This window comes from Anser brachyrhynchus (assembly GCF_964034855.1).
Source record: "Anser brachyrhynchus genome assembly, chromosome: 6".
NCBI lineage: Eukaryota > Metazoa > Chordata > Aves > Anseriformes > Anatidae > Anser > Anser brachyrhynchus.
In genome coordinates, this window is record NC_137700.1 from 30,701,603 (window position 1) to 30,726,312 (window position 24,710).

At 41.8% G+C, this 24,710-nt stretch overlaps 1 protein-coding gene across 2 annotated transcripts in view; it reads left to right on the forward strand.

Annotated features, from left to right (window-relative positions):
• ARMH3 (armadillo like helical domain containing 3) overlaps positions 1 to 24,710 on the forward strand; it is a 120,850-nt gene that overhangs the window by 25,957 nt on the left and 70,183 nt on the right. For both annotated transcript variants that reach the window (XM_080596808.1, XM_080596809.1), the window contains exons 16-20: positions 3,462 to 3,520; positions 4,804 to 4,869; positions 5,939 to 6,008; positions 7,498 to 7,558; positions 10,408 to 10,496. In XM_080596808.1, coding sequence (XP_080452934.1) covers positions 3,462 to 3,520; positions 4,804 to 4,869; positions 5,939 to 6,008; positions 7,498 to 7,558; positions 10,408 to 10,496 — 345 coding nt within the window. The remainder of the gene's footprint in view (positions 1 to 3,461; positions 3,521 to 4,803; positions 4,870 to 5,938; positions 6,009 to 7,497; positions 7,559 to 10,407; positions 10,497 to 24,710) is intronic.

A 24,710-nucleotide genomic window follows, 5' to 3' on the forward strand; every position in this document is an offset into this window, starting at 1 on the left:
TAGTTGTGGATGCAGCAAGCAGTGTTTCTTGAAACCAGGAGGACATAGGAACACATCTCCAGAAACAGAAACCAACTGGAGTCCCTTTAGATGACTGAAAGTTCCACCTTTAGAGAAAATGAAACGATTTCTTATTGTGAGATAACAGTTATCTCATACTAGGAGAGACCTAATACTGGCAGAAGAGAAGTCAACTATGGGAAGAATTTAGTAATGATAATAGTAGTACCTAATAACCAACCTGTTCCTGTGCAGGAGCTGTGAACATATCTGATTCCAAACCTCCCTGTCAGAGAGGGAAAGTCATGTAACAGAGAACTGTATTTTTAAGAATGTTTAGCCTGACATGAGGCAAAGCTCAGCGTTAGGTGGAAATGTTTCTGGTGTCCTCTGGTACTTGCTGGTTAAACAGACAGCTCTTTAATTACACAGGTGGTGGCGGTGATTTGCACTGTACTGACAGTAACTTACTTGATGAGATACATTTCCATGCTGTGCCTTTTGTTTCTTCTGATAGCTTTGGAGGGGAGGTAATTTCAGCTTGCTGGAGTTGAAGCTTGGTGATGTAATGCTTCATCTCCTGCTCAAGGTACATAAGGGTCCTGTTCTGCCCGGTGCTTGTATGGGCAGGGTCATAGCAAGAACATAACAAGCAATCTTTTTACCCTATTTCAGCCCTTTACCAACTTGTGCTGTTTTAAATTAAATGTAGCAGCTGAACAAAGGTAGGAAGATGGCTGCAGCGTTATGATACGTTGATTGTTGAGCTTGATGAATGCTTGTGTAAGATGAACATACTGTATAAGAGAGTAGGCAGGACAGTTTCCGTAGGAGAGTTTCCTTGTATACATGCTTGCAAGGAAATTGTATCCGGCAGTCTTGTTCTTGTTCAGTGTGCAAGCTTCTTATGGAAAAAGTGAATAATTGAAATTAGGACTAAGAAGGACTTCATGAATGTACCTAGCACATCACTCAAAACCAAAGCAGAATCAGGTCTACCTATATTTTTCTTTCTGAGAGTTGTTGCGAACAGGTTGGATGAGACACTGATGGGGGAGCATCGTTTTTAGACTATTCAAGTGTTTAACTACCTTCAGTGTGAAAAAGCTTCATGTGCATCCTAAATTCTTCGGTGAGATTTAAATTAATTACTAGTTATCTTCTCCAAGATGGGTATTGAGAATGGATTATTTCTTTCTTCTTTGTGACAGTCATTATGTATTTGAAGTCTGCTTTCATGTCTCCTCTTGCTTTTGTCTTTAAACTAAACAACCTCAATCTTTGCTCAGTCATTTTTTATAGATTGCACGCATGAGGAGGGCTTGCTAGCTCTCTAATCATTCTCATTTGTTTTTTTCAGGGTCTCTCTTGCTGATCTAAGTCTCTGATGAAACAATTTTTATGTATTTAAATTTAACTGCTGCACTTATTAGTCACTATAATATGGGAAGTATGTATAGGGCCTCAGAAACTATCAGACTGGATTAGTTTCAGATGGAATGAAACCTGATAGAGAAGATTCCTTACTAAACAAGCCAGCTAAAATTGCGTTTATCCTGGTATGAGAAAGGAGTTAAAGAAAGAAGCATCGCCTTGGTTTTAGCTTGTAAAACATTTTAAATTTGTGTGGTTGATAGACCTAATCTCCTTACCTCCATGGCAGTATGTTGCAGTGAGTTCTACTGATTAGTCATCCAAAAAAAGTGCTTTCCCAACTGCTGCCTATTAATTCTGGTGGGTGTATTCCTGGGCTTTTATTTTGAGGATAGATGGGGTCCTGCCTGACTTTTTTCTTCGTGTGAGAGAAAGCATATGAAACCAATATAGCAACAAGGGAAGAAAAATGAAGAACTTAAATTTTCTCTGTATGTCTTGAGACAGGTGGAACACTTAGAAGGGAGACTGGTTTGCTCCACATCCAGGACTAGGCAGTTGTTTCAGTCCTGTCCCAGAGAGCATAATTTAATAGACTGCATTTTGCTAGATTCTCCTCTTGACATCTCTCTTGTGCCAGTCAGAGGCAGCTGCTTCGGGAGAAACAAAAGCTCTGTGTCATTTTTTCCCATCTGTAAAATAGGGTTCATACTGATACATCCCCCCTAGGAAGTGGTCTGCTTTGTTCCTTTAATGATGGATGCTGCCAAAGTACAGAGTGTGTGTGTGAGTAAACTGCCTGCATAGGTGCCCCATAACTCTGCTGAAACTGGCATGATCTTTGCAACACGCTGGCTGAAGGCAGAGTACTTAGTATGGAACAGGAGCCTTTACGGCACGATCCCCAAAGAGAAGTAGTAGCAGCACCTACAGAAATATACAGTGAGGCCTTACAACAGGAAAATAACAAGGCTCCAGTGTATCAGAGCTCTCTAAGGCCATTTTTCCTTCTCTTGCTAGTGTAGAAAACTTTTCAGTTACATGCCTTAGCTGAGGTAAGGAGACATAGGTGAGACTTTTAAATCTCCTGTTCCAAAATTCCTCTTGCTTAGAGCAGCAAGATGAAATCAGCATACTACAGGGCACATCTTGTTAGTAAATATCTGTCCCTCAGCAGCCTGGAATAGAAAGTGAGGCATCAAGGTACACAGAATAGCCAGCTAAATCCATTCTGTCTATTTTTATAGATGATCTTATGCATGTCCTTTGAGCAAGGATGGGACCAGAGGTTTCTTCCATACAAAGTTACTCTGTGACTTAACGCATCTCAGTTATTTAGTGTATTAAAATTAAAATTGAGAGAGAAGAGTTCTAAATAATCCAAACAAAAATTGCATTTTTCTCCCTTAATTGCAGAATTCACTCTCTTTGTGAATCTTTCAGCCCTCCAGTTGTCATTCATGGCAAAAGCAGCTTGAAGTTTTAAGATGAATAGGAATTTGCAGGACACAATCAACGTGGAACTCCTTAACTCTTAATTTGGCTTAACATGCTAAGTCTTTGCAAACTTCGTTCATTCATGGTTTTACATAGAACAAACTAGGTCATATCTCTCACCATTGGGTTTAAAACTTGGGGCTTAAACTCTCCGCATGCTTATTCTGCTACATTGTGCTGTGCCTCTAGCAAAACTTAGTTTCATAACGCACAGCGAAGGTGATCTCCTTTCCATTTTGCCTCAGAGAGGGAAAAGCACACCTCCGCTGTGGCAGAAAGGCAGAGATTAATACCAGCATTTGGAATACCTGCAAAAGTAAAACTGAGTGAGGCAGAAACCTCACTGGTAGTTGTAGTGGTGAAGGAGATGCAAATCATAGACTTTGTTGGGGAAAAGCTTTGTGGGATTTGATGTCTAACCTGGAGGGCGAGTGCCTAATGAGAGTAGTTAGATTATTAGCTATCATGGAGGAAGTAGGGGTATGAGGACTCTCCAAGGCTGGGCTTTGTCTTGTTGCTGAAGAAAGAAATAGCTTTTGCATTGCCAGGCTTGTGTGGCTCATGCAGAACTTGTTTTTGCTTCTTTGCAGATGAGCACCGGCTACACAGTGGCAAGCTGTGTCTGATTATCCTGACATGCATAGCAGAGGTAGGTTTCTTGTGGGACCCTTCAGCAGATGGTGTGTTACAGGGCCCTATCTGTCGACACATCCCCTGTCTCCTGTTCACCAGGAGCTGAAAATCCACAGTGGTTGTAAGTAATGAGGCCCTCAGGCAATTAATGTTTTGCTGATAAAACTGATGCCATACTGTTAAAATTTACTTGAGAATTGGATAATCTTACTTGGTATAGCCAACTCACGGGGCAGAGAGAGAAAACAGTGAACCTATGCCTGCTCTCACTTAGCTACTTGAGCACCTTGTGGTGTTACAGGCTTTTAGATGAATAATGTGCTCATGCCTTTCACCTGCTTGCTGCTCATGGTAAGTATGGGCAGTGCTGTATCCCATCTGCCTGAGAAGGGTATGAGTAAATGAAATCTGTGTGGTTGTAGGACAGTAGGAAATCTGGTAGTAGGGAGAGAAAGCAGTATCGCTGGGCTGTGTCAGCAGTCCTGGTGAAGGTGGTCCTGTCTTGTGGGAAGTATACAGTAATGGCTTGACCTGAATGGTGCTGAGTTTGTGTGGTATTTACATTTTGCTTGCTTGCAATTAAAGACCTTTCTTAGCAAAGAGTAAAAAGCAGCAATGTTCATAACCAGTGTAAGGATCCTTAAGTAATGTTTCTTCAGGGTGCAGTCTAAAAGCCAATTATGTGCATTTCTGTTATTTATAAAAAAGTATTTGTGGCAGTTCTTCAGGTGGGTGAATACAAGATAAGAAATGCTGTTTCTACATAGCAAGGGCATGTTTTGGCTCTGGTACTAAAGGAACGGTGTATTTATTTTAACAACTTGGCTGTATGGCCTGGAGTAATCACTTTGATTTAGAGCTGGTCTTGAAACAAGTTTTGCCTGAGGGGTGGGACAGCTTATCAACCTATTTGCTAGTACTGCAGTGACTTGTGGCATGATGGGTCCATTCCTCCATGCTGTCACAAGGATTTGTGTGCATTATATAGCACTTGTTAAAATCTTGACACTGCCATGTGTACAGTCCGCAGTTTGGATGAGCAAAGAAGGTAATGGAAAATAAATAGTGAATAAAACAACAAGTAATGCAGACTTTAACTAATGTAGAATTGGGTTCAGAAGGGGTTTAAGTTTGTGGGATTGAAGATGTATGGGGACATGAGAAGGTTACACGGGTGTTTTTAACCTTATAGCTACTTATTAGGAACTTTGCACTAAAACACATGATTTGAGAGGCAAGTGGAAGTTGGTGGGTTTGTTATTCATTTCTCCTCCCTCTTTCTTTTCCCCTTTTCAATAGGATCAATATGCTAATGCTTTTCTCCATGATGACAATATGAATTTTCGAGTAAACCTACACAGGATGGTGAGTTTTCCTACGGATGCCTTGCATTGTCTTTGGGATGAGAACACAGTATTCAAGTCCCCATTTGCTGAAAACTGTGTCACAGACGTCTAACCTAGATTGCTAAGGCATGTGGAAACACTGTCAGAAATGCAGCAGTTGGAGAATGATTTAAAAATCATTCCCAGAATGTCTCGCTCCTTCAAAAGACAAAGAGCTGGTTGCCCTGTTGGTGAATTCAGAGGCCTGTGTAGCTGGGCAGGAACTGTGTGTTACCAGGTCTCTGAAGAGATCAGTAACAGAGAGAACGTTCTTCCTAAACCTTCAGCAAGACTCAGCCCTCTTGATATAATAATGTGCAATTGGAGTTACACTGGGTGCTTTGATTCGGCATATGCTTTCTCCTAAATGGGGGGATTTATCTTCAAAGAGGAAAATATATTTTCCATAGCTTTTTCCTATAGGTATCCATGGAGGAAGTTTCCTTACCTAGCTCATGAAGCGTTTATATAGTTACAAGTAACTGAGCCCTTCTCCCGACTTAATGCATTCTGTTTTCACGGTGCGGGTGATTGCTACCTCATCTGACACTGGAGCAGTGCTTGAAAGTGTCACTGATCCAGGACAGAAGCAAACATCTTACTTTATAGTAAACGTACTGCAAGGGTGCTAGTCTTTCCCACTTGGCAGAAAACTCGCTGTTTAGTTAGCCTCTCTGGTTTATTACTGTCAAGGCTGAAGCTATTTAATACTGCACTTGCTATTAGGAATGCAGATCAGGCATCTGTGTCAGGAGCAAATCAGTATGTTAAACAAGCGAAAGGAACTGCTGTGTGATTTTCTATCCTATGATATAACAATGCCCTCCAGTTACGCAGGTAGAGTAACAAAAACCCAGTGGTCGGTGTGCTGAAAAGCAAGCAAAATTTTGCCTCTGCTGTGGCCTTCAGGATTAATATAGGTGAGAGAGCAGTTGGAGAGAAAGACAAAGGGAAGTCTGCAATGGTACTATTTGCATGAAAAATACAGTAATACACAGAATGTCACTTCAGGCTTCTTCTGACTTCTTTTCATCTTTGTGTGTTTGAAGCCAATGAGGCATAGGAAGAAAGCGGCAGACAAGAACCTGCCCTGTCGCCCGCTGGTGTGTGCAGTGCTCGGTGAGTATTGCTAGAGTGCTTGCGTGCTTTTGGTTCCCAAAGCACCTTTTGTTCTGCAGCAGAAAAATGAGATTTGTGGATTAAGGGGAGGGGTGGATGGACATAAAAAGAAAGCAGTTAAGTACTGAAGAGACTTCCAGCTATGGACAGTCCATCTCTATACCTGGCTGCCTCACAGAGAAATTAAATTCAAGGTTGCTGCTCTGTAGCAAGAAATCCTGTATACCTTTACAGTAAGTTTTGTGGAAGCCTGTTGGCCTCTTTCACTTGATTACATAACAATAGTCGAGGCAGTTGATTAATAAATTAGGAGTTTTAGGTGAGTGTAGTGACAGCTGGTCACAAGTACTGTCTAGATGATATAATGAGAACAAAACTATGGAAAAGACAAATACATTTTGAGGAAGATTTGCTGGGCATTTAGCCTTTTCTGAGTAAAAAAAAATAGTAAGAATGTCAGTAGCAAGGATTGGTTTTGCCTGTGGATGTAGAGGCACAGTTGAAAGCTTTTCACACAGTGAATGATTAAATTGTGAGACTCATTGCTGCAGAGGCCAAAAATATAAATGGGTACAGAGATGGATGGAGACTGAATCTCTGGGCGGCTCTTAAGCCTGATGAAATGGAAGCAGTCTTGTACTCCAGGATTTTCAAACAGGTGATTGTTGATGGCACAACAAAACTGATGGGGAATGAATCTTTCTAGACTTCCCGGATATCATGTACTTCTCCCCTGGACTGTTTTTTGCTAACTATAGAGTCCTATTGCTGGGTGCTTAGGGCCCTAGGAGGTTACATCTCACAGTTGTTACCAGTGGCACAACTTAAGTGTTTTATGTTGAAGTGAACACGTGTATGTGCCTTTGGTTAGGATTTATTACCTGAACCATAGTAACTTATCTCTTTCAGTTGTTCTAATTGTATTTTTGAGCTTTTTACCTCATCCTCACACCGGGTTCTCTTAAATGTTAGAGACGTTCTTGATTTTATTTTTATTTTTTTTTTCCCTGAATGAGTCTTAAGTAGAAGTGTAGTCTGTGTTAAGATCAGACTAGGCTTACTTGCTTCAGAATTGATTTTAGGGATAAATAATTGTGTTCTCTACAATATCTTCTCTGAAAGTAAACCTCTGGGTTGTATGATTTCTGGTGAGAATGATTTTCTAAAATGTGCTTCTCAATGGAATTTTCCATTACTGACAGGGCTTGAAATATGAGAGCAATTCCAAGCATCAGAATTCACAGTGTATTCCTTATTTGACTAATAGTGGGAGAAAGCATATGAGGAAAGCAGTGCCTCAAACAAAATTATATTACATGCCCTCAGTTTCCAGTGTACTTTTTTTTAATTCCATCAAAATTTGTTTCTTCTAAGCAGGACTATTGGCTGGTAGGGAGGTTGGTGGGGTAGTTTGATTTCTTCATCACTGTCTTCTAGAATTTAACTGTAGCTAGCTTAATAGTTACTTCATCATTTTCTTTTGTTTCAGATTTGATGGTGGAGTTCATTGTAACACACATGATGAAAGAATTTCCTATGGATCTCTATGTGTAAGTATCTGTGAGCTGATTCCGAGTTTCATTTGAAGTTTGAATTTGGGTGGAATTCTAGTCATATAACAATCTTCTGGCTGAAATAACGTTGTTATGGTTGGTGGGGAGCAGGATGGCTTTTCATGAACTCTTCTGTCAACTTTTTCTACTTCTAAAATGTTCTGTGTGCTAGGAAAATTGAAAGTGAAATGAATTTCCACCTTTTAAACTGATTTCCTCATCTACTTGATCAAATACAAAGAGCTTTTTATTCTGAAAGAAACTTCATAATACGCACTCATTGCAAGAATTCTTGGTCTGGAAACTGAAAAGACAGTTTTGAAAAAACAGGGGTGACTGATGTGAGGCCTGGAAGGTTACGTGGAGAGTGGGAAAGAAGTTTAAGCCTGAGATAGCTTGCTAGGCTGCTAGGGTAATACTTAGCAGTGGGGAAAAGGAGAGGAGAAGAGGACAGAGCTGCACATGAACACTCTATATCCCACTAGGTCTTTAGAATGCTTTGTTCTGCTTTGTCCTGGAGGGCAGAAATAGGATTTAGGCAGATCATTGGCTTTGCTCTGACTGTTTGTACAGTACTGAATTTCCCTCGGGCTTGAACAGCACTATATGCTGCAGAAGAGATACAGATACATAGGTTGTTTTCCCTTAACATAAGTTTTCAGCATGTTCTGATTTTGCCCAAATAACCCTGAAATTACAGTGCCTTTGTAAGGGTCATATAGTTCAATTAAAAGTTTGTGAGAAATGTATTTTTAATGACAATTACAGAATTAGTTGTAGTTGGGTGGTACGTTGGGATTTAGAACAACGTTGTGAAATGCTTGGTCTCAAAGGTAAGGTCACAGCTAGAAACCCCATGAGAACAAAAATAATGAGCTATAGCAACAATCAGTAGACATCCATATCTATTCCTTTTGGCATGTTTGTGCAGCCCTTTCACTACGTTCCTGTCTGAAACCGTTCCAGAGCAGACACAGTTATTGCAGACGAAGTGGATATTCTGAATGCACAAATAGTGTGATAATTCTCTGCGTTAAATTTAATAGGTGGCAATATGAATCTGCTCAGTGGAAGGCATATTAATACTGGAAAGAGAAATCCAGCTTCCTTTGACCAAAGGTGTTGTTTTGTCCATTAAGTGTGTTATGAATTCTTGGTGCAAAGCTGAATAAACAAAGACACCCCACCAGGATGGATGTGACTTCCACAGTGTGGTTTGGGAGTCTGTAGGGCTGGTAGTTGGCTCTCTGACCCCTAAGGCAGAGGGACTGGGACTGTAATGCCCCCCCCCCCCCCTTTTTTTCCATGCCTTGCTTTCACCCAGAAAACTATATGCTGCTGCGTATTACAGGTAGGTTTCAGTGCTGAGATATCTCTGCAGAGTATTTTGCAATAACACTGTTGTAATTAAAAAAAAAAAATGTTTTATCCTTTACAAGATTCTTTCTGGTCAGTGCCTTAAGTAGTTTTTTGAAGAGGCCAGTTCTCATCTTACAGCCAGGCAAGTATGTAGGTGGAAAGGCACTGGACATTGTCTGGTGCCAGTAACATCAGAAATGGTAGCTTTCTCCCCAGGGCAATTGCTGTTCCTGATCTGAAGACAGCTGTCTGTACTGTCGTGGTGGTTTTGATTCCTTTTTCTGTTTGAATTTGAGAATCCAATTTGTGACACAGTGTTTAACGTGATGCTCAGCTATTACAAGTGGTTTTACCTTTATTCCTCTGAAGATAGCCACTTTGGTCCTTAGCCCATTGTTGTGTTTTTGTGATCATATAAGGGTCTAAAAAGAATATATACCGTGTGCATATTATTACTTAGGGATTTTGAAAGTCTTATTTTGAACTCTTCACCCCATCTTGAACAATTTCCATGCAATGTTTTTAATTTGATTTCTCCTTTTTTGTGATGTTTAATGTCTCTCAGGAGTGTCTTTTCAGAGAGGTGTTGATATTAATGTATTTTTGAGAAATAAGGATTTAGGAAAAAAGGAATTGCTTCCTTTTGAAGTCTATGTTCCTTCTGTTTTTCTAAACGTCAATAATTAAAAGTAGGTTGGTCTATCAAATTCAAATTTGTATACATTTTCTATCTTGTCCTTAAAAATAGCAAGTGCTAGGGAATTTACTCACCATGTGATGTATTTAGTTCTGATGGTACTGAAATGTGTTTGTGTACCTAAGAGTTTCTATAACTGCTATAGAGGTGTTATAACCACTATAAAGTGCTATAGAGGCCTCCATGATTTGAAGGCTTAAGAATTGTACTAGCTGTATGTTGGGTGGATATCAGAGCTCATAGGTGTATTGCTTGATCATTCTGAAGTTCATACTTAAGCTTGAAAGAAATCTTTTTTTTTTTTAGTATAATTAAACTGCATGCCTCATTCAGTCAAACTAAATACCTTGCGGTTTTAGTTTCACTGTGTAGGTTCCTTTAGCCTTGTCACTTGGGCCAAAGAAACCAAAAAGCTCCATTGTGACCAGGTTTTCGAAAATCTGGTAGCAATATCTCATGCATCTGGAGCCTGAAAGTCAAGTAACTAAATTTGTAGAGCTTATGAGGTCCTCAGGTAAAGTCAGCAAAGAGTGGAAAGTATTAATTAAATATAAAGAGCAACCAATCGTATTGAGCTTAAACTGGTATATAGGCACCTTCCTCTGGTCTAGTCTGGCTCATCCTTACGGTTGTTGCTTCCCTTTTGGAGCCCCAAACCATGAGCTCCATTCTCCTCTGTTAGGGTTTGTGCTTGTCTGCTTCCCTGCTGATTTCTGAGACTCTGACAGCTTCAGTGTAAAATTACTGGGAAATGCAATGCAGTTGATCCTTTGCAATTTTTTTTTTCCAGACGCTGTATTCAGATTGTGCACAAGCTGCTGTGCTACCAGAAGAAATGCAGAGTGAGGCTTCATTACACGTGGAGGGAGCTCTGGTCAGGTACTTTGCATCTACAGAGATGGTCAAATATAAAAAGCCCAAAGAGTGGGTAGCTGTTTGTCCACGAGTGCTTGTTCTAGTGCTACAGGGTTAAACATCAAGCATCAATTCTGTTAAATCATCTTTATTTTGCAAAATAGTTGCTACATGCAAATTACCTCTTTTAGAAAGACAGGTCATTATCATAATGGTAGCTAATTTACTTTCTTGTCTGGCCATGATCACCATGGTATCGAAGTGTCTTTGTTTTTCATTACCTGAGTCCTCCTTCACCTGATTGGAGAAATGAAGTAATGTTTTATGCAGCAATGTTTCTCTCAGTTATTTGAGAGTGAAAAGGAGATGGGTTCTTAGATAAAATGGAGGTGGACCCTACTCTTCCTTTTAACTGTAAGAAGTGAATATATATAGAATAGTGTACATAAAATCTCCTCCTGAGGAGAGCAATCTAGAAATGTCAGTGGGGAGGAAGAGATGTGTATAGGTCTGACCTTTGCGTTGATGGCAGATAGTCTGGTTTATGCCACTGGTATCTCTTAAGATAAATCTTAAGATGTTTTTTTTTTTTTTTTTCTCATAATCTAGTGGATGTAGCATTTTAGGACTGTTTTATGATGCCATCATTGTGTGGGAGGTCTGGGGAGGAGGGTAGCAGAATGGATCAGGAGACCTAACAGGCTTCTTTTGTGGTTATGGTGCGTGCTTCTGTTTTAACCTTGTGAGAGCTGAAGTAGCTCAGCTAGAAAAGTACAGTTAATCCCCAAGCTGTTGTGGCTTAAACAAGAGGTTTATGAAAATTCAAGGGAATATGGCCCTAATTGTGTATTCCTGGAGATGTACTTGAGACCTAGGATCAGTAACTTGCTGGTGTAATGTAACTCCCATCAGAAATTTGAGAGGGAAGAAGGTGGTGATGAGTGGCTTCTGAAGCTGTTCTTAATTAACACTGAGTACTTCCCTTCAGTAGCTTTGCACAGCTGAGTGTAGGTACAGAAAAACGAACTGACAATCTGAGTCAGGTTCAGTTAATAATTTTTTGCCTTGTGTGACATGTGGTCCATTCAGGCTTTCTAAATTATTCCTGTAGAAGGTGAAGTGGGTGCCCCTAATTACGGGATTAGTGATTTCTGTTGCTTTTTTCAGAACAGAACCCCTAGAGGCATGGCTGCAGTGTAGTACTAGTTCAGGAGAAGAGTGTTTACAATGCGAATGTCTGTGGTGAATAGAAATTGCATCTGACAGTTTGTGTGATGTCTTCTCAGCAGTTACCAGCAAACTGGATCCATTCCTATTTGGCCAGGGTGAGCTGGATCTTTCCTACACAATGGCATTATTCAAGTCTCAAATATAATGCTTCCTCCTTGAAGGTACTATTCCACAGTCCAGAGAGCACTCTGAGACATCTTTCAGTCTTTAACTTTCACTGTTTTAGGGGAAAAAAAAAACAATCCTTGCTACACATTGATTCAGTATTCTGGGATGTTCTTGTTAGCTGTCTCTAGCTGGTGTTTGCACAGTGCTTAGGAAATGTAAAGTGCCGCACAAGTATTAGGTACTGCACATGCTTAGAAAGCAAAGCAGTATAGTAAAAAGCACTCAGGTTGATCAAGTTTCCGTGAAGGACCAGGAATGTCTGCACATCTGATGTAGCTGAAGAGCTCCACATCCCTTAGCATAGATCTCTGCATGTTTAGGGAGATCCTCTCATGCAGAAGTAAATTACAATAAGTGTTTTAAATTTTCTTTCTATAGGATTTTGAGGGGAACAGAGATTGCTCAGCAGCTGCTAGGTGATTCATACAGGCTGGCAAGGCCTTGTGTTGACTGATGTGTGCACCTGTAAAAGGGCATTTCCTGGCTGCTCCAGGTGTGTATTTCTAGAGTGCTGTTTGTGGCAGACTAAATGCTAATTGCCAGCTCTGTCTTGAGATATATTTCATAATTAACTCTTACTCCTATCAAGGCTGCTCGTTGATTACCCAGAATGTTGCTGCCTGTGATGTGGAAAAAATGGGTATTTTTCTAGTCTTCATCAGTCTGACAGACAATGCCAAACCAGAGTACAGGGACTCCTGCATTCATTTCTGTTCTTCATGTGAGTATATTCCCCTTTGGGCTAAAGGATTAGTTGTCACTGCTGGATGAGTGGCTAAAAGGGAACATCTACTCACCTTAAGGTCTGAGATCTCAGTTGCTCCATCAGGCATGCTTTACAGAAGGTCTTCAAGCCTACACTTGTCTTCTTAAATGACAAGGTATGTGATGACCGGAGCAAAGCTGCAGTTGTGCAGTGTGGATAACAGCAGTGGAAGCCCCCAGAGGGAGCTGAGTGGAGCAAAGCAGGTGGAGGGAATTGGTGTAAGGAAGCCTTGAAAGGAGGGGAGAGAATTGTACCTAGAACATAACAGGTAGAGAGTTGTTTCAGGAAGAAAACTGAGTGGGAGAAAAAGACAAAGGGAATACTGTGGGGTGAGGAGGCAGTCTGTATGGAGTGTGGAGGATCCAAGATAGAGGTTGTAGGTGGAAGCAGTAGCAACGACTGGAGCATTCTGCTCACCTGCTGTTTCTAATGTTAGCTGCTCTCTAAGAAAAGCCACTCATGTGTCATCTGACGGATAGATAGATGCTCTTCCTTTGTGGGTGCTTTGTCTTTGGTATGGAAGGCCAGCAGAACTTCAAGAAAGTTTCTGCCTTTCCTTTTTTGATTTAAGTTACAAAGATGGCAGAGAAAAGCAGTGGAGCTACGTGCTTGGCATCTCTCAGGACACACATCCATCTGTTTGTGCAGTTTGCAATACTTTAATTTTTTGGATGTGCCACTATATACCACGTTTTTTGCATGTGGTCTTACTTCTGCTTGTCTTCTTTTTTCAATATCTGAGTTTGAAGACAGAAAACATTGTTTCTGAGTCTTTGGTTGCGATCTAGCCTTAGCTTCTAGACGGATTTTTTTTTTAAATTATTATTATTTTTTTTCTCCATGTTAAGCAAAGGGGCCAGGGCACTCAACACAGTATAAATTTCCAGCCGAGCTGACCAGATGACCAAGAATGTTTAGCTGCCAGGGAATGGTCCCGCGGATTGCAAATGGCATGAGTGGAGGTGCAGAACAGACAGGACAGAAAAGAAGATCTGTAGGTGGCAAAAGTAGTATGTGTAAACTGGTTCTGACTAGAGAGAGTGTGAAAATAAATATCTGATCTCTGGTGGAGCTGGACTTCAGAATATCCTAAAAACAGTACTAGAGCAAAAGCAATTGTGTCTTGATCAGTCTATGGAAATGATTACCGAGTGCAGTTGCTTTTAGATGGACCAGACATTCAGATCCAGAGACTCCTTCTGATCTTGGTGCATAATAAAGAGAACTTTACAGCAGCTTATCTTCAGTTCAATCAGCTGTGGTTAGTATATGTCTCTTCCCTTTGAGCTCTGAAGAAAATCTTCAGTTTTTTTCCTATGATAGTGTGCTATTATTGATGACTAGCGTGGAAATTTTGGCCGAGGTTGGAAATCTTAAGTGGATATGATTGTGTTCCCCTATTTCCGTATAGACATTTTGGGTAATTTGCAGATCTCCTGGGCTATTATGTCAGGTAGCTGATGCTTTTAAAATGCTGATTTATTGAATGTCAAGTGTAAGTTAACTTAGAGCTAATGAGGAAACTTTACTTAGTAGCAAACAGTTCCCTGCTCTCAGAAATACCATGTTATGGCCAATGTTTTTCTTAGGTCCCATTCCTTGTCATGTGAGAAAGGTTGATTTTGCTGGTCATAGAGCTGCGGTTGGGTTTTAATTGTCGAACTCTTTTCTATCTAGTATATACAGCACTAGGGTGATGAAAGATGCTATATATGTTGTTGTCAAGCATGTATAAGCTGTGCCAAAAGAATTTTTGTGAGTCATTTAAGCTTTTTATTTAAAAATACCTCATTTCTTCAACTCCTCCCACCTCAAAATTAGTAATGCTTGAGCAATTCACTCAGAGCTTAGGGGGTGCAGGTAACTTCTTTGCAGTTGCTATGGTTTGCTTTAAGCAGAAGTCATGTTTAAAGAAACAGAAAAGCAGTTCTAATGTAGACTTATCTACTCTTGCTATTATAATTTAAAAATATATAGTAGTGAATAATGGTGAGATAGCCATTTGTCAGGGCAGTTGAATATGAAGTTGGATTAAAAATGAGATTAGCTATTAGAAAGCACTGAAGGTAGGTTCACAAATTATTGTAACATACAGGCTACAGCTTCTTGTGTCGTAGCTTCATTATTTTTGACAGATGCTGAATGTACTCTTTAAATGGAGGTGCTTCAAATATGTAGCATCATCAAGAAGTTAATTTTTATCCATTTTTATTTTAGGATTGTCAAAGCAGACTTTGCAATGCTATTGGACAAAATATAGTTTTATACTTTGTGTGGACTCCTCAGATCTTTTTGTCAGTTTCTGTGTTTATAACGTGGGAATAATATCATGCCGAACTTTTTTGGGGGTGAATACTAAAGAGGTGAAAGGTTCCTCTGTGGAACATATTAAAGTAAAGAATATTTTGAAGGTGGAAAAATAACCCTTTCAGTAAGTATAATGCACTTGTCCTTGTATAGTGTATGTTTAAGTTGGTGTTGTTTAGTCACTTGTATCTTGCTTTGGTAGTTCTATTGAAATATTAATTACTAATCGTATTTATTACCTATGACATTTCTGGTTCTCCAACAATTGATAGTCTGCTTCAACGCTCTGATCTGTGTTGCTGAACAGATTGGAAATCAGGTACTGTTGCATCTCCCCTTCATCTCTAATTCTGCCATCACTGTAACATTCTGCAGCAGCTACCTGACAAGGGAAGCTTGTCTTGAAGCTTTTGTGGAGACAGGATTCATATACTGTTTAGTGCACTGGTAAATTGTCTGATCACTAGGCGCTAGGAGAGTTTGACAGAGTATAGAGCTGCTTGGCCAGTTAGAAAATTACTTAAAGATTTTTTGGGGGGAAAGAAAGGATAAAACACCTAGAATTTGACCTTCTTCCAAACATGCAAAATGTCTTATATGGCTTTAAAAATACTACCAAGGCTGAAGATCCAAGGACAGTGTCTTCTGTATGTGGGTGATGTCTTAATGGAGTTCGGAGGAAGCAGTCATTTAGCCAACGCCCTCCTGCAGTTGATGATATAGATGATGCTACTGTGGTAATTTCTGTGCAATTAGGAATTCCATAGACAGAGGAACAAAGAAAGAAGTATTTTTAAGCTGAGAAAGATGACACAAGCGTAAAAGAATGTCTCTTCAGCACAACATCTTCTAAGGTTATAATAAAGGTCATGCATAGGGGCAGGGAGGAAGGAACAGGAGTTTGTGTGTTGAGCATAAAATCTCATAAAATGAAATCTACGGTGAGAACAAAGGCCTGTTTGTTAACTGGTTCTACTTGAAGCATTCTGTTTTGGGAAGAGAAAGAAATCATTATGTGAGACTTGACCTTTCAAACACCTTCCAGCAAAAACGCTTTCTGACTTCACTCTGCTGCTTGTATGTTCTAAAGAGGACTGCAGAACAAGTGCTGGAGTTTTAGCACCCTTGTGTCTCTACCTAGTGCAAGGTTGACCTGGTGCTTACCCTCTAATTTCACCACGCCTTATGGCTGTGGGATGTTGGCCCAACCTTCTGAAGCTACATATCAGAATTTACATCTCCTAGGCACATATGCTGTGCTGGAGAGCTTGGATCTCACAGAGTTGTTCATGAATATAAGATGATGCTGTGTTTTTGTTTTTTTTTAAAGGGAGTGCCACCCCATGCAGGAATGAGGCTTGAATTGGGAAGAATGGGGTCCCTCTGTAGCTCCCATGGAGAGGTGGAGCTGCTGAAAACATCGGTAGTTCAGTCGGAGCACTGGGAATTGGGAGAGGAAGAGGCAACAGGAACGGGAGCTCTGGGTTGATGGGGTGGGTGGTAGGAGTGTCAGGTCTTTGGAGTCAGAGGGGATCCGGACCAGGGAGGCTGGAGAGCCTAAGGTGAATTTGAGGTGATAGCGTGTTAGGAGGACTGAGGGGCCCTGAGTATGGGAGGTTGGAGAAACTGGGTAAAATGGGGTTGGAGTAGGATGAGAAATGAAGAGACATGGTTCCTTCGGAGGGCTGGAGAGGCTGGGAAGTGTTACTGCGTAGGAACTTAGGGTTAGAAATCACCATGTGATCTGATGCGGGAGCTTTTCAGTATTTTTAACTTTCAGGGATGGGACTAAATATCCTTTTCCTATTCTCTTTATCTGAATGTCTACCTGGGACCTTATTTTGGTGTGGCAAACTGAGGAATGAAAGCTAGTGTCTAGCTAAGGTGTGCATCCTGCTTTATTTGTCAGCACTTCTTAATTTATTGTAGACTTGAAAGAAGAAAGGATGTTTTCTTATCAGGATGATGTTTTGCCTGTTTCAGCCGTGCTTGTGACTTCTTTCTTTGCCAAGAAAGACGTGAGCAGGATTTCACAGGTCTCGTGTTAACATCCTGAGGGCAGATGTTAGCCATGGGACTGCAAAAACGACGTTTGCTGAGCGCTGGCCCCTGGCATGTGTGGCAGCAGTTTTGTGCTCTGTGTGCTTGGTTTGGATGCAGGCTGCTGGCCTTCCTGATAGACGGGTAGCAGCTCCTTGGGGCAGGTCTGGCCGTTTCTGCAGAGCTCAGGTGACAGAGCACCTGAATGGATGAATTTGTTGGTTTATAAAAACGAACTTGTAAATTTATATAAGTTGTGTTGTTTCCCTCTCTGCTTTTAATTGATCTTACTAGTATTTAGTATTATTTATTTAACTAGTCCTGTGAGAATTTAGGAAAGGATGGAAACTGAAAGATTGTCTTATAAAAGAAATGTTGTCTGTAGCTATGATGTATATTGTGGGTTGATACCAATTGATTTTTTTTTTAATTACTTCTGTTAGCTCCATGTTATCCCAAAGAAAATCCCTGTCCCATCTTACAAAGCGAACTATAAGCAGATAATGTATGATGTTCAGAAGAAAGAGTACGGATGCTATTCTCAGCTGGTTGGCCAATTTCACATTAACCTTTCCACATCACCTTTTTCAACCAAAACTAAAACTCTTCTGTGGTAACAGCATTTCACATCTAGTAAAATAGTGTAAGAAATGCAAATACATAAATAAAGCGGCTTTCTTATAAAAGAATGTTCTAAACTCCCTGTCTGTAGCATTTTTAGGAAGTATCTCCTTTTACTAATGTATTTGGGGGATTGGACTAGATGATCTTTCAAGGTCCCTTCCAATCCCTAACATTCCATGATTCTGTGATTTCTTAGCGTACTTTTACTTAATTGTAGTGACTATCACTTTCTTTTTAATATATTTTTAACACTACCGGTAAGGAGTTTGACTCCAGTTATTGATGGAGGGGAAAAAAAATAACATCAGATTTGTGATTATTATTCATCACCTGGTGAGATCAGGATGGGAATTGTTCATCAACAGAGCCTTGCTCTGCTCGGATGAGCAGAAAGGAAGTTTAGTCATTTCAGTGGACATCTAGCAACCTTTTAGTCGTACTGCTTGGCAGGTCTCATCTGGATACATTGCTCTGTGCTGCAGTGTATTTATTTAAAAAAGCTAGCTAACACCAAAGAATTGGGTTGTGCATCCCTAAGAGTTTGTAGATCATGGTGACCTAGTAGAGAGTGTGATAATCTCTTGGGGGAAACAGTCTTACTGATGATAGAAAGCTTACAGAGAAGCTGTTTACGCCCGTTTCTTCTTTGTGCGGAGGGGTTGCAGCGCTCAGAATGCAGTGACTTATCCCCATGCCCTTCTTGTTTTCAAGAAGCAACACTCCTAGGTCCCTTACTTTGTTGTCTTTCGATGTCCTTGCTCAGTGTTTCTGCTCTTTCTCCTCATGCTCATCCTTTCTAAATTGGCTCTGATTTTAGACCCTGTGCAAAAATGTGCAATCTTAACTCCCAAGACTACTATTTAATTAAGTGTGAACCTGCACTATCAGCTGGAGTAGAATTAAGCTCAATACTTCCCTTTTCTTTAAAGAGGAACGTAGCTTGTAGGTGTTTGCTTTTTAATTATTTCACAGTTTTTATTTAACTTTTTTAAGAAAAAGACACATTGCTCATCTGAGTTTTAGCTGAAGTTAGAAGATTCGTTTTCTCTGCTACTACTTGCTGGAATGCTATCAAGCAGCATTGCTCTGGCAGCAGCAATCAGCATTTCCATTAAGCTTGCAATTTTCACACCATTGGCTGCAGTTAGGTGGGAACAGTGAGTCCCAGGAATGGGGGCTATGTAAGGTAAGTAAGTTGGAAATGGAGTGGCTTACTCAACTGATCCTGGGAGCCACAGGTTATGCCAGCATGTGCTCTCCCCCTTGGCGTGATGTTCTTCCTTACGAAGCATAAGGCTGCTTTCGTGCTTATACCCTGAAAGTCGTGGGGAGAAGAGGGAACAGCTGTAGATCTCCAAGATGCTGGCAGTGGGGGGCCTGCCAATAATAAGCTGCTGTCTGCTGCAGAGTTTTGGTGGCCGGGAGCAGGAATGCGGCAAGCAGGGAGGCAGCGGTGGCAGCAGCCCTCCAGCCAGGTGACCGTTCCCCCTGCGAACAGGTTGCTTCCTCCTTATCAGAGCAAAGGAGAGGAGCTGAAGCATGTTAAATAGCGATGCTGGCAAAGCTCGCATTGCTTCCCCTGCCCTCCTGAGAGGCGACTGCGGTGACGGTGCAGCAGCTCTGGTTTCCAGCGCTTTGGCTGATTGACGGGAAGCAGCAAGCGCCGTGTCCCTGAGTAATTGGTTAGTGTGTCCAGGGATGCCGGGATAGCTCGTGCCTCGGGGGGTTGTGGTGCATTAGTTTGTAATAGCAATGGAGCTATTTCTTGGACACGTTTCGTGTTCCTCCTGCTCTATCTGGAAACTACCCCTGGTTCTTTTCTGTCAAAACCTATCTGTAGACATTCGTCTCCTGCTGGGTTTGTTTTGATCACCGTTCAACTGAGTGGTTGCCCATGCTGAACACGGCCAGATCTGCTCCTTCCTAACGCTCAGGTCATCGCTGTATAATGCATTTGAGCCTTTTGCTTCCCTACCTCTGAATTTCTCATCAGGTATGGCATTTATTACAGGTGATTACTCTATTCCAGGGTCTCTCATCCTCCTTGCGACAGTACAGTGAAACCAGTGGGGATATGTGGTTATCCCAGCTTGGCTCCTATGATCTCCAGTCTGGAATAGGAGACTGGTCTGGGCTGTGGTTATGGTATTGTCACATCGCATGAGTCTGTTATTTCCACACCCTGTGCTGTAGTTTCCCTAACATGTGAAGGGAGTCATGCTGAATTTCAGTCTGGAAGAGTGTTTGAGAAAGCATTGGTTGGCATGTTATTCTTCAACAGGTAATTGGTGTTGGCTGCTGTTATAGGCAGAATACCGTGTTTAGGTGGGCCTTTGCTCTGACCTGGTACAGCCGGTGGTGTTCTTGCTAGCTCGCTGATCTACAGCTGCTCAGATGCCAGGGGACAGATCTGTGTTCAGAAACAGTGACCAGCTTCTGGGGGATCTCTGCTTCCCAGAGCCTGATCCCTCTCTTCCAGTACAAGAAAGAGAAGCAGAGGTATGGCTGGTGGTTACAAGGTCATATTGCCGCCTTCAACAGCCCGGCTCCCGTAATTCCTTTTTTGCTGAAGATTGAAGCCAGCTCTATTTCCACTTTGGGCGCTGCAACAGACAGAACAGTGCTGTTTCCTATCTAAAGCTGGAGCAGTTGAAGCACAAAGACTAAAGTGCTGCTTCCAGAGAAATTGAATTCAGTTTCTCCTTAGTTCCAGCCTGGCGCACTAATTCTTGCCAGGTCTGCTATGCCATGTGCTACTGTGAGTGGGACGGACCTTGCCTTGAGAATATGTTCAAGTGAATACGCTGCCTGTAGGAAGTCCTGGAGGGTTACTGTGCTGCTGAAGCACTTGGCGGCTCAGGATTTCTGTGTAGCAGGGAGGTATTGCCTTGTTGTCGTTATCAGCTGCCCCGTAGTGCCGTGTGGGTGGAGATCATCTGAAGGGGGATGCGAGTTGAAATGTTGAGAGCAGGACACTGAGCATATTGATGATACAATGGTAACTTCCAGAGGGAATTGGAAAATCACTGTTCTTCCCAGTGCCTTCTGAGAGCCTGAGGGTAGAAAACTAGAGGATATTAGTGGAGTACAGGATCCCTGTTAATTGATCTTACACTGTAGCTTCTGGGGAGCCCTCACATCTTTTTTTCCCCTCCTTTGTTCCTTTGTTGAGGGCCATTATATGCACCATTAGAAAATTTTTTGACCTGCGAGCACAGCAGATGCGGCGACAGAGGCTTCCATACTGTGCTCAACTCATCCAAGATCTCATTGATGTGTGTCTCAGGGCTGTTCTCTTCTGCTCTGTTGTGCAATAGCACATCAGAGCCTTCTGATGCTTGTGGCAGAGTCTGTGCTACATTCTGACTTGCCCAAGGGACGGTGCTACTTCTCTTCCTTTCCCTTTTTTCTACTTAACCTACCCCCGTGCTCCTGTTGCGTTACACGTGAGCCAAACGCTGAACACAGACACTGAATAGAACAAAAACTGTCTGAATCCCAGATGTGCCAAGGCTGAATTTACTTCTGTTTGAAACAAGGCTTAGAGGGAAAGGAGGTAAGTCTGCAACGGGAGGAGGAATATAGGGGAGGAGGAGGGAAAGAGGGAGGGCAGCTGTCCAGACCTGGAATTGCCTTTTTCGTGGTAGAAGGGAGGAAGAGAAGCTGGCTGCTCACAGCCTCCTTACAGAGGATTAGCTTGCAGAAGGGCAGCAAATGGCTGAGCAGGAGTACTCTTGCTCCTCAGCACACAGACTGGCCACAAGAGCGGATAAGGAAAAAATGTCAGTACTCACAAGCAGCTGCATGGTGGAGGAGCTAAGATCCTCCTTCACTGCAGCCAGTTCAGTTTAAAAAGCTGGGAAGGTATCTGTAAAAGCTGATGATCTCATTTTTTCCTCCTTTGGTTATAATAATCCTTGGCAGTGAAAATTGCCTAAAACCTGGTCTGGATGAGTTGCACCACTGTCACATACAGCCAGTCATATGGCTTCATGCCTAATTTAAGTGTCCACTCAGTGTGCTTATCTACTTGGTTTTGAGGCTGTAAATGTAGGTGTTCGAGGTTCTGTTCTCTGCTTGCTGACATAGTCAGCATAGTCAGGTTGCTCAGCTAAGGGCACAAAATGAGGAGCTCACATACAAATACTGATTACTGCTAGTTTACTTCAGTTACAGCCTCCTGTTTTTGTTGCTAAAGAAGTTCTGGCGACACTTATTGCAATGTAAAATTACGGATTTTGAGGCTTACTGTAGTGGGTGTATTGTATCCTGGTAAGGGATGCCAAAGACAGGTATCTTTAGAAAAAAAAAAAATACTCTAGAGTGTAGTGCAAAAAAACAAGTGCTGTTTTCCAGTTCATATTGAAACAGATCTCTTGCTCAAACCATCCATCACTGTTAAATCCTGGAACAGAAATCTGGATAACGTGGCTGAGGCGAAGCAAGGACTATAGTTCTGTCTGTCTGCACAGCTGAGAAATTGAACTGCTGCTCCACTGGGAGCAAACATGGATAATTTCATGGCTAGTGTAAGAGGGCAGCCTGCAGATTGGATACGAGAGGAAAACAGTTTATTGCAGTAGGGAAGAAGTGACACATCTGCTTTGGCTTCAGGTTGCTCAGGAACAGCAGTAACAGTGCCCCGTCGAAGCTCAGGGATGGATGGATGTTCAGCCAGCTGGACCTTTGCTCTCAGGATTTATTTGGTGTGTGTAATTGTCACTGAAGGGCACTCGGCATCTGAAGCTGGGTCTTAGAGCTGTTAATCCTGAAAAACTTCAGGGCATAGCTGCCCTCATTTTCAATGCAGATCTGCCTCACAAGCAGAGGCTACAAAGGTGGTCATGGATTTAGGCTCGTATTCCACAGTGTTGCCGTTCCTTTCTTTGAGCAACTTGAACAGAGGCTGGTGCAGAATGTGCTGGCAGAGAAGGAGGTTGGTTGTTCTCTGAGCACTGGTGCAGGTAAGAGCACTACATACAGCTCGTGGGGTTCCCAAACTGTTGGGTCTTTGTCTGTGCAGTGCACACAGTTACTGTAAACCTGGAAGACCAGCTCGGAGCCCGGCACTGAGTACCTATTTGATGTGAAGCGTCCCTCTCTGTCCTAGTTCTTAGGAAGTAACAACACAGGTAAGTTATGAGTTGATGCCGTGCAATTCAAGTACAAAGATGGATTTCAAGAAGCAGTAATAACTTGTCTTTCATGCTGAAACAGGAAAATTAAACACGAGCGAACTTATTACAGCGGATGTTGGGGCAGAGCAGCAGTTCTTTATATTGATGACAATGCTTAAATAAAAAAAAAGAGCGGTGCAAGTGCTTCAGAGAGGTATCTGAGAAATACTGCAAAGGACAGTTGTAGGGTGCTTGCCCCTGTCAGTCAGTGAATACTTGTGTTCTAGGCAGTGATAGTTAGGCTCTGTCTTTTAAAAATAATGTCTTCTCACCACTAGCAGCTTTGGTGTTCACGGTGTCTGGATGTTCAGTGCCTTTTCTTCACGCTGTGCGACCACCTGCTGCCAAAGGCTTTTCAACAGGGTTCTGCTGGAAGTGCGAGAGGCGATGGTACAAAAATACGAGGCTTCGTGCCATTTATTGTGGAAAAAACAGAGCTCTGCTGCTCTGCCTTCAGAAAGCCCAACTGCAAGTAGTTGAACAGCAGCACAGGGGCAGGAGAAGTGGTTATACGGAGTCTTGTGGCTCGGAAAGAGGTAACATCATGCTTATAAGTATTAAATAGAGAAATGGCTAACGAGCTGCTGTGACAGAGATGCAGGGCAGCTGTCTTCAGTCCAAAGCACTGGCTGCGGGAGACTGTACTTTTTGCTGTTGGAGGCTTGGTTACCTTGGAAACCTGTTTTTAGCTGGATTTCTGCTCCAGTGGAGAGCCAATCTGTACCTGCTACTTCTTTGTTTTGAAATGGCTGTTTTGCAGAAAAATACCTGACAGGAGTGTTTCCAGAGCTGGAATCCAGGCTCTGATTTCACTCTGATTTTGGTCCCAGCTGTTTGAGTGTCTGATGATGAGATGCTGATGGTATTGGGAGTTGTGTGGCAGGACTGAAAAGGTATCAGTATTTCTGCTTCACAAAGTTATCTCCTGTCATGGAAGGGAGGGAGGCTGCTGCTGCTATTTAATTCCTGGAATAGACCTGAAAGAAAAGTCACTTGCCTGTCTGGAGTTTGCAGAGAACTTTGTTCAATCTGATTTGCAGTTGAACATCAAGCCATCAGCTGATAGATCGGAATAAATTGAAGTAACTTCTGTCTGTGATGAGTAAATATCCTCACTACGATTGTAGACTTACCTTTTTGGGGCCATATATAAACTTTTGATCCTCCTTGTGAACTTCTAGTATTGGAAAGCAGTGGTTGCAGGTCTGTATTCATAATCTCTGAAAGTTTGTTTAGTTCCAGAATTTGAGTCTCTTCACATCTGTTTCTTTACTGTGGTTTTCTGGTTTTATCTTTTCGGAGTACCCTGTAGTCCTGAAGGAAGGGCGAGGGGGGGATTTGAGTTTTGCCCTTACCTCATTCTTGTTCCCTGTACTTTCTCTACTCCTGTTTCATAGCCTGTACCTTTGGGCCCTGTTGAATGATCCATTTTCTATTTGCAATGGGGTTCTTCCAAACTAAAGTTGGTTTTCTTGCAGGCTTACTGACTAGTATGTAATAATTGAGTAGATAATGATAGTGTTTGAAGGTGGTAGTAATTACTTCAGTTCATATTGCATAGAAATCTGAGGTCGTATTTAAACTTTATAAATCCATGGACAATTTATTTTGCCTGCTCAAATGGCATATCTCAAATCTTTTATTTGGCACTGGGTGATAACTGCTAAAGCTTCTCACTGACCAGCTTTCTCTTCTAGCATCTGGAACTTGCGGAATGTGGTTTCTAACAGTCAAGCCTTTCTAGAGCCTCGCAAGTCGTGGTGAATTTTGAGAGTCCAAGTATTCCTGGTTGGTTTGGCTCTGGATTAGTACACCAGAGATATCTGTCCCCAGGCTGCTCCTGGGGCTGCTGAACTATTGTGTGTGTTTCTTTTGTTTTGGTTTGTTTCAAATGTTCTTTCCTGACTGCACCAAACCATGAGCAGC